The sequence below is a fragment of the Bidens hawaiensis genome, unplaced genomic scaffold (genome assembly GCF_021521415.1).
Source record: "Bidens hawaiensis isolate Kalapana, Puna unplaced genomic scaffold, B.hawaiensis_p1.1 tig00018400_1, whole genome shotgun sequence".
In the NCBI taxonomy this organism is placed as follows: Eukaryota; Viridiplantae; Streptophyta; class Magnoliopsida; order Asterales; family Asteraceae; genus Bidens; species Bidens hawaiensis.
The window spans coordinates 291,917-302,500 of record NW_027492773.1 but is presented as its reverse complement, the minus strand read 5'-3'; the positions used below and the strand labels follow the sequence as shown (position 1 = coordinate 302,500).

At 37.2% G+C, this 10,584-nt stretch overlaps 2 protein-coding genes across 2 annotated transcripts; one reads left to right on the top strand and one right to left on the bottom strand.

The window, feature by feature from the left end:
- Positions 1 to 1,267: 1,267 nt before the first annotated feature.
- On the bottom strand, positions 1,268 to 2,669 carry LOC143555847 (purple acid phosphatase 18-like). The gene is made up of 4 exons (XM_077045327.1): positions 2,240 to 2,669; positions 1,968 to 2,156; positions 1,785 to 1,873; positions 1,268 to 1,577 (listed from the first exon to the last, which is right to left on the bottom strand). Exons 1-4 carry the CDS (start codon positions 2,480 to 2,482, stop codon positions 1,358 to 1,360), a joined length of 741 nt encoding a protein of 246 aa, XP_076901442.1. The 5' UTR covers positions 2,483 to 2,669; the 3' UTR covers positions 1,268 to 1,357.
- A 1,925-nt stretch (positions 2,670 to 4,594) lies between these two features.
- Positions 4,595 to 5,527, top strand: LOC143555856 (PKS-NRPS hybrid synthetase cheA-like). Its single transcript, XM_077045333.1, has 2 exons — positions 4,595 to 4,690; positions 4,778 to 5,527. The coding sequence occupies exons 1-2, from the start codon at positions 4,595 to 4,597 to the stop codon at positions 5,525 to 5,527; spliced, it is 846 nt and encodes a 281-aa protein (XP_076901448.1).
- Positions 5,528 to 10,584: the final 5,057 nt, after the last annotated feature.

Here is a 10,584-nt window from a genome sequence, read left to right as displayed (position 1 = left end):
AAACCCCAAAATATGGTTTTTTTTAATACCAAAAAATAAGGTATTCAAAAACCCGGTTTTAGAATACCCGGTTCTAAACCCGACCCGAACCCCCAATACATAGGGTATGGTTTTTAGAGGCAATACCCGGACCCAAACGAGACACGGGTATTACCAATACCCAGTCATACCCGAACCCGGTTCCATACCGGGTATTTGAAAAACATGATTCGTGCACCTCTAGTGGTTGGCACTTTTGTTCGACGAGTGTGTTTTGATGGTGTTCGTGGTATCGATTTGGGTTCACGATGAGTTGTTTTGGGCATTGTTTTTGAGACCGCGATTTAGTCACTTACCGGTTCGGTTCTCATGGTTCTTAAAAAATCGGCCGGTTCAAAGCAGTTCACCAATCCGACCGGAAAACACAGGACCAGTTCAACCGGTTTACTATGGAAAAAAAATCTTTTCTTCAATTAAAATTTTGTTCAGCCAGTTCAACCGGTTGAACGGCTCACCAGTAGCATGTCTGGTTCGCTATATGATCCGGTTATGAAACCGTTGGTTTCGGGTTATAATTATAAGTTTTAAACAATACTGATTGGTATACTATACGCCACTTGGATTATAGGCATGTGTTGCATGTTTTTAAATGACCCATTTGATTGTTTTAGAAGTAATAAAACAAATAGTTTTTATAAATATGTAAATTTGTACAAATTAGTAGCCAAACGTCGATAATCATGTAATACAACTAAATTTAAAATTTCTATTAATGTCTCATATGTGTTTGTATTTTTTAGATGTTGAAGAAACCGCACCATTTATACGTTTGATTATAAAACTCTCGGTTTTCATTTTCACCGTAAGAGCAACCTTACTAACAGAATCGTCAAATTCCTACTTGATTTCGTTCACATGGACGATTATGAGCAAAATGGAGACGCACGCATTCCTTGTGATCAACATTGAGTGGTAACCAAGATGCCTTTGGTTAAGCTGTCAATATAGATGATTACTAGCGGTTTGGCTCACAATTTGATCTAAAAACAATATTAGGAGCGTATAATATAGGTATGGTAGTGATGGTGTTTATGGCTTGGCCGGCTCTGTAAAGTGGCGATTGTGAACGATGGTGGTGGTGATGTAAGGGTTAAGTCGGATATCGGTGGCAATGCAAAGCAGTCACAATGTTGACATTAGCTTAGATCAAGCAACCAAAAGTATACACAAGAAAGAAACAGCAGTGAAAATGGCTATAAGCCACGGTAAATAAGATATAAAGAATAGAGGCTGTCAAGTAACATGTACTATAAATAGCCGCGTATGTACACGAGCATACCGAAATCAAGTGTGATTTATACTACCAGCATTTACAACATTAAGGATACCAAAGTATTTCTCTACCTTCTTTTTGTCCCTTAGCGTCACAACCAGTAGCTGTAAGCGAGGTTATCCACGCCTCATCAGACCTCACGGACTCATCATCATCGTTCCTGTGCCAGCTCCAAAAGGCATGACTCGAGTTCACTATCTTCAGCTCACCATGACCAAAACTTGCTTCCCGAAACACAGACCATTCTGGCGACAGATCCTTGTACCTATTCTCGGTCAACCAAAGTCAAACCCCGTGTGTCAGTGGCCATAACATTAACATCTCCAGAATGTATGTTTAATGCAGTTACTGTGAAGTAAGTTTTAGTAATGAATTACACAAATAGCCGTTAGACCAAGTTAACCGTGTCTTCACATTTTCTACGTGCAAGGGCAAAATAGTAAAAACCCAAGCTTCATGAAACAGAACTTACTTGTGTGCCAAACCTTCTTTGTTTCCTCCATCTCCGATCATGATGTGAACAGCGCCACACGGGTCAGATTTGCCATTGTACACGCGTTTCTGAAAAACAAGAATAATATATTAATAACTAATGAAAGTTATGACCAAAATAACTTTAATGGAAAATGAAACTAGCACGAGGTTAGAAGTATACCGATCGTTCATAAGCATGCACGTGACCAGCAAAAACAATATCAACACCAGCAGCATATAGCAACGGCTCCATTGCTTCCATCATCTTGTCGCCTGCACCTTGATGTGCATAATTACTATTATACCATGGCACGTGGAATAATGCAAGTAACCATGGTGTTTTTTTACGATCTACGGTTGAAAGATCCGCCTGTTAAACAAAAAAACAGAAAATTAGAACGTAAACGTTACTGTTGACATAACTTATATTCCTAAGTTAAATAACAAACTTACTTTTAACCAGTTATACTGGTCAGAATTCTCATCATAATCCGTATACGAACCGAGCATTACTACATGAGCACCAGCAACTTCAAACGAGTAATAAAGATTCGAACTTGATCCACTTTCTTCATACGGCATTTTCCACCTGGCATTATACGATTCAAACCCATATATAAAAAACGGTATATTCTCCTTCTCATGATTCCCTTGCGTAACCATCCACGGTCTAGCACTCGCAAGCGGCTGCACCATTTCGCCAAACGTGTCCCACCGTCTCTGTACATAATCAGCATAAGAAAGATCACCGGGCAGCAGGTGCACATCATACTCACATAAATCAATGTGGTCCAAAGTTGACTTTGTCCAGCCCGTTTGACCTAAATCACCAGCTACAGCGAATGTAACCGGGAAGCTTGACGGTGGGGTTTTGAAGTGGAACTCGGATCCTTCGCCCCCGCATCTGTAATAGTAAACGGTGTTGGGTTTTAGCGGACCGATAACAGTGTGGTGTATGGTCCCTGAGTTGTATAATATGTAGCTGTAAGAGGTTGTCTCTCCATGACCCCTGCAGGTGTATTTTCTTGGTGATGTTCCGTATTCAACAAGTGAAGGAGATGACGGGTTACTTGTAATCCAAGTTACCCGAATGTGGTTTTCCCCTGCCAAGGAAATATGCACCTGCAATGCATAAAGATAAAATTTGTTTTAACTGCAGCATATTTCAAAAAGCCTAAAAAATCAGAATATTTTTGAACGAGCGTGTACTCCATACCTCCTAAATTATAAATTTATAATAGTGTTTATTCAGATTTCCCTTTGGTATTAACTAAATCCAACCATATAAAATTACTAGGGCTGTAAACGAACCAAACTTTCGACTAACTGGTCACTTATGTTCGTTCATTTAATAGGGTGCAGTTACTGTACGCTAATGCCTTAACGTACGCGAGACGCTCAAAGGCAAAAACCTAAAACGCTCAGAAAACGCTCACAAAACTTAAACGCTCAAAAACGGTCTTCGTGAAAAAAAGTGAAAAATTGATCGATTAACCATCCAAAACTGTTTTTTTCGGTGAACCAATGATTGATTGGATATGTATTGACGATTCCGAGATGTTTGGATGTGATTTCATGTATAGGTTCGTGAAAAAATGGATTCGCGTACGTAATGTACGTTAAGGCATTATTGTATTGGATCTTTTCCCTTAATAAATGATTAAATGAGCTAACATGAACAAAAAATTTCATTTGATTTAACTAAATGAATGAACACGAACAGAAGCCATGTTCGTTCAATTGTGTTCGTGAACATTCGATAATGTGTTCGTTAATGTTTGTTTGTTAAAGGTTTGTAATACTTTTTAATGACTTTTCTAATCTTATTATATAGATTTAAGCAACACTATATACTATAAAACAAAAATATATATGAGTATTATGCAATAAACTCCATATTGCTTGTCCCATAAAAGCTAAACCGGCGAAAACGAACAAGGCCTTGTTCGGTTCGGTTTGTTTACAGTCCTAACAACAATTCGTCATTGCAGTGAGATCAACAACTGAAATATGAAGTTAGAAAACCCTAGATTTATTTGGTGTCTTCAGAACAATTCGTTAAACAAAAGTAAAAAATAAATAAAGGCGAATTAAATTAAACCTGTTGAGGTTGAGATGAAGGCTTTGGATCCCAGGGAAAGTGTAAGGTCTTCCGAGCCGGTGGCCGGACGTAATCGGCGGTTGCGGTTACGGCGGTGATCAACAGAACCACCGCCACCGCCGCCGACAGAGGTAACAGTATTTTGAGGTAACGAGTCATATGCTTCAGAAACTATACGAGTCATATGCTTTTGTATACAGTTCGTATTATATGGAAGACGAGACGTATAAGATTTCATATGAAGCATGTAATCTAACATAAACATATGAACCGTATATGAAAGAATACAAATCGTATGCATGTAGGTGTTTGAAAACTCATGAGAAGTAATCTATACGAACTGTATAGGAAATAATACGAAACGTATGACGAAGAATCTTTAAAATTGTACAATTACTTTTGCAAGAAGCGTGAAACGTATTTAATCCATCAATCTCTCACATATATTTAGGCCTCATTGATTCTTTGACCATATTGTAAGATTGTAAGACAAATATTAGGAATAAAAGGAATCTCTCAACCATATAAATTGTGTGATCTCATAGGGTTTTTTACCCACTTACTTCTTTGAACGATATACATTAACAATGAAGTGTGTGTGTATTTTACTCACTTCTTTCTCCCCCTTCATCGCTTCTAAATGTTGTTAAAAATATTACCAACCTAAATTTATTTTTCCAACCACATTGATAAATTTCGTTGATGAAATGCATAATTTTGAAGAAAGTTTTGTGGAATCCGATGAATCTTTCGCCACCGTTTTTGTGGAATCTGGTCATTTTTTCACAACCGAACATGTACAGGTTTTCTATTCATGTTTGTATTACGTTATCCTGTTATTAACAAAAATGAATCTTATTTCAGGTGTTTATATGTTTTGATGAGTCAAGCAATGGGTGTACAACACCGGACTTAACAATGGTTACGTGATAATTACCCAAAGGTCTAAGACAAATGTTGCTGGCGACAAGAACAAGGTGTTTCTTAGATGTGATCGTGGTGGTGTATACAAGGGGAAGGCAACTGTCAGACACGTTGGTGGTACCAAGAAAATCAGCTGTCCATTTCAATTGATTGCAGAGTATCACAAAGAGGAAGATGGTTGGAAACTAAAAGTTGTGTGTGGTATACATAATCATCCGCCTGCTATATATATGGAAGATCATGAATTTGCAAAGAGGTTGAACCCTGCGCAAAAAGTTTTGGTTAAGGATCTGACAAACAAGAATGTGGATCCCCAAAACATTATATCAATAATAAGAAAGCAGGACCCTCGTTGTGTGTCTACGGCAAAAAACGTATACAACGAACAACAAAGGCAACGAGTATCCCTCCACGGTAACAAGTCTCCGATGCAAGTTCTTTTCACACTCTTGGCTAATGCTGGTTACCTTCAAGAGCATGAGGTAAATGAATCCACTCACAAGTTGGAGAGGCTATTCATCGTTCATGAATTATCGTTCCCGATTTGGCGTGCATTCCCGCATGTGTTGTTCATAGATGCAACATACAAGACAAATAGGTACGGTTTGCCATTTATTGAGATTGTAGGTGTAACTTCTACCCGTAAAACCTTTTGTGTAGCTTTCGCTTTTATAAGTGACGAAACAGAAGATAGTTACACGTGGGTCTTAAGCTAACTAAAAAGGACGCTGGACAAGTGTATGCAGCCACTTGTCATACTAACAGACAGGGAGTATGCTTTGATTAATGCATGCCAACGGCAATTCCCAGACGCTCAAATGTTATCGTGTCGATTTCACATATATCAAAATATTACCAAGCACCACATGCAAAGTTTTCCACTTGAAGAAGACTGGGAGGTCTTCCTCCGTAAGTGGAGAGTGTTACTCAATTCTCCCACTGAGGAGTCGTACCTTTACCATTGCCAGCGACTTGAAGAAAAGTACACTTCAACCCACCCAAGTAAGTCTTAATTCTATTCACCGTGTTGTTTACATGTTACTGTTAACTGAGGCATGACCAATTGTGTTTACAATTACAGGACTATTTCCTTACTTGTATGATACATGGTTAAAGCCTAGCAAAGAAAAAATTGTGTCTGCATGGTGCGATAAACATCTCAATTTTGGTAATCATACAACCAACCGAGTGGAAAGTCAACATTATTTGGGTTATACAAAAGATATAATGTGGTTGTTCTCCATGACTACTGTGTTCCCTCCGAAGGAACTCGACAAGAACACAGTTACACTCATAGGTATTGCCGATGTTTTTCCCGATATTGGTCTGCAGTGGTCCTTGCGGCCAGGACTTTTGTGGTTTCCGGGACAGATGCTAGAGGTGGAGGAGCGGGATATAATAGCTGCAGAGCTGTTGGCGGCTGAAAATCAGGGGTTGGAGAGCGGTCAGGTATATCGTGAGGCAGTATTTAATTATATTTTAATACTTACGGTTGAAAATAAACCCTTTTTTATGTACATGTTCATGGGTCAAATGCCGGTCAGGAGCAGTCGCTTGTGCAGGGGCATAGGCAGGGACATGGACAGGTATACGATCAAACATAAATTGTTAAAATTTAGATGCAAACCAAATAAAACCAAACCAAGTTACTATTTAAGGTTTACTTTAAATTTTATAAAGCTAATTTATAATATTGTTCAAATTGTTGTTCAAAACTTTATTACATTTAAAATAAAAAGGTTATTTATCTGTTTTACATTTAAATATGTGTGTGATATAATATTGTTCAAAGGTTATTTGTCGGGTTTCGAGTTTTCCCATCGGGTTCGAGTTTCACTGCCATCCCTACTTACATTGCCATCCTAAAGTTTATGTACTTGTTCAGGGGCCACGTGTCGATGAGGGGCAGTCGCATGGCAATGCCAGGACGGTGAATCAGGATATGCGATTAATTAATATGGAGCAGCGTATGATAAGGATGGAGAGGATGATAGAGTGGTTGGTTAGAGACAGGAACGGTCTCACTGATGATGTGCCACCGCCAAAGGAGTCGCGGCCGTAGGAGGAGTCGGGCTTTCATGATGTTGGTGATGATACTAGTGATGACGGTAGTGATGATGCAGGTGATGATGATGCTAGTGGTGTTGGTGATGATGATGATGATAGAGGTGACGGTGATGATGATGATTTAGGTTATAGTAGTGACGAGGATCATGGTTTATGATCATGCCTAGTATGATAAATGCACAATTTAGCTATTATGGTTTTATCTTTTATTGTTGACGCACGTAAATGTTATCTTTTTTTGTTGTATGTGTGGATTCTATTAATTTGGATGGATGAAATAGTAATTTTTTTTTCAAACTATGTTGGGGTTTGGTGAATGTTAATGCTTTTATTTTTATGTATTTGTTATACAACTATGAGAGTTTAGTATTTAGAAATGTTCATGGTTTCGTCTTTTTTAGGTCAAACCCAAAACCGACCCAAAGTCTTCACAATTGAATGAACATGGCCTATGTTCGTGTTCATTCATTTAGTTAATGGAACGAAATTCCTTGCTCGTGTTCGTCATATATTAAAAGAGCAGACATCATCGAATGGCCCGCCAAACAGTTCTTCAAACATTCGGTTCATTTACAGCCCTAGTTAGGTTACACTTTGTTCTCCAGTAGAAGCAGGCTGCAAAATTCATTGACATGAAAGTAATTATTTTAAGGGATCATTGAATTAGTGTTCTAATGTTCTTGAATTCAAGCTAAATCATTATCAAATTCATTTAAACCATAATTATTGTCCGGTTTATTCATCTTTAGATGTTATTTATGTCAATAATTGATCACTGGTTCATGATTTCTGATTTTACCAAATAAACCATATTTACTAACTGCAAATATTATTATTTGCAGTTGAACCAAAAAGGATGTCCTGATGCAAGAAGCTCACAAGCAATCACGATTGTTGGAGACAAAGCTTACGCCTTTGTTTTAGATGGTTACAAGTAAAACTTATTTTGTTACACATTCAAATACGAACGGTATACATTTTAGATGATTCGTATTTAAGCTATACGAAATATATCCTTTTTATATGAAGCGTTTATTAATTTTAATTAAAAGTTGTTCATATGAATCGTATGCTTTTTCATATTATTCGTATTGTTTATACAAAAGCCATATGAACCGTATAACATTACATACGAAGCGTTTATTAATTTTACTTAAAAGTTGTTCATATGAATCGTATGCTTTTCATATTATTCGTATTGTTTATACAAAAGCCATATGAACCGTATAACTTTACATACGAATCGTATGATATCTGAAAAAGTATTACAGCATACGCAACGTATGCTGAGCATACGAAACGTATGCTGAATGGTGTGCAAATATACCTACTTAATAGGTGTAGATGGTGTACCTTTAGAATTTGCCTTTATGCAATTATATTTGATTTGATTATTATATATTTATTGTTTTTGTTATTTATAGACAGATCCTCTTTCACTCACTAACACTTTTCTTCTGTATTTATTCTCTTCTAAAGAAACTGGTATTGATTTTCACGTCGGATGATGTTTACCGAAAACACTTTTTCTCTTGTAACGAGGCTAATCGTTTATGTTTTGCAGGATTAGTTAACGTTCTTATCAACAAGGTCTCATTCTTGAATGGGTATGGATATTAGTTTTAACCATATTTCTTTAATCTTTTGTTATTGTAAGTTGCTTTTTTTTTCTAACAGTATTATTGTAAGTTGCTTGATGTGTCTTTTTTAATCAAATAATTTACAAGTTTTATATAAATTTAGTTTTCCTTTGATTCTAATTGATGTGACAAATTATAAAGTGGCAATATCGTGATAACCTTTTATAGCAATTTCGTCCAAGAAACATAAAGCTAAAAAGACATGATATTGAACAAGGAGTGTGACTAACTACTTTTTTAAAAGACAGACGTTGTCGTTTACGTTGGAAGAAATTTCCCTCTTTCTTTTATTGAAAATAACATATGCTTCATAAATAATAGAGCATAGATGAATGTTATAGGGTGTTTATAGACTATGGGTGAAGTAGGATTATAAATGAACCGAATAAACAAGAATGAGACGTGTTATAGGGTGTTTATGGACTATGAGTGTGTGTTTATTTGTTTGTTTATATTACAACTGAACGGACATGGGTAAATGTAAATGAACGTGTTCTTGTTCACTCGTTTAATAATGGTTTACTTAAGACTTGGTGCTAAATTTTGTTCTCGGTGATGGGTTGGTGCATGGTGAACTAGCTAGCGTTGCTAATAAATAATCAATACATTTATATAAGTGTGCTAATAAACATGAACAAATGAAGTTAGGTTAAATGATCATAAATAAACAAAAACAAACCAAAGTAAATGAACAAACGGGTCACGTTTCATGTCTGTTCGTTTAAGAAAATGAACAAAGCGAGAAGTGGAGTTCCTTTAGCCGTTTTTTTGGTTGTGAAGTTGGGTTTTTAGCGTGCCATTATGTAAATATTCTCTGATGAAAGTTTAACATACTAGTTTTCAAAACTTATAGAACTAAAAACCATCAATATCCATATACAAGTAAACTTGAAACTAAAACAATCCATATGGTGTTTACACAACAACATTTGATAAGTGGTAGAACAAGATGGAAAACGTTGAACAATAGAACTAAGCGTCTCCTTCTTCAAAAGTAACACACACCAAGCAATTATAGAACCCCAAGTTGCTAGTATTTGCACCTAAAAGTCAAGAGCACAACTCAAGGATAACACTCTTTGATCGTGATTTAGCAAGTACTTGAAGAAATAGCTTATTTACAACCAACCCAAACAGTTTATGTGATTAAAGTGTTGAAATGTTTTTGGTTGTGTTTTGGCTCTCCAAAACCGTAACCCTTCTTTCTCTCTCTAGAATTCAATCTTTGAGGTTGAGCAAAAAAATAAGAAGACCAATTTAAATTTGTTCAACCCCCATATTCATGTGTTTCGCCCTAATCGGGGACAAGAGACACAAACATTATCCTCATAAAAGGAACCACATCATGCGAGTTCAAACAAAGACGTCTTTACTGTGACATTCATCAAATTTGAGTCTCGATTAATATTTGTTTTGTAAACTTTCATATTGTAAACCCGACCCAACATTTTTAGAACTTTATTAAATTTTTATATAATATTATTATAGACCTCAATCTTAAATATACCGATGTTTGTCATAATTTAGTGTTGTTAAGAAAAACATAAGAGGTTCAAACGGATTTTCGTAAACTCGTTATAAACTTTGGAAACCTTTAAACTTGTGTTAAACAACGTTTGAAACTTGGAGGGCTTGTTTTGAAAATATGCATTACATATATATACACCTAAACTAAAACCCTAAACCTATTATTAACACATACACACATATCACAGCCACCTCCCTCCATTCTAGCCGTTTTCCGGCGACCTCGGACCTCCGGCGAGCACCAACACCACCTCCGGCCAACCACCACCCACCTCTGGTAAACCCTCACACCCAAAAACCTCCCTTTCCCCTCTTCGATTTCGTCTTCCGGCTACCCATAACCTCCTCGCGTTTTTCCGGCCACCTTCCTTCCCTCCCTCCGTTCCTCCGGCAGCCGGAGTGGTGGTCCGGCGATCCCAGACGCACCCTCAGCCACTCTCTCCTTCCTTTTTCTCGTTTTCCGGCGACCACACTCCTTCTCTCCTCTCCCCCTCTCCGACGCAGCTCTCTCTCTCCTCTCTCCCTTTGCGTCGCAGCTC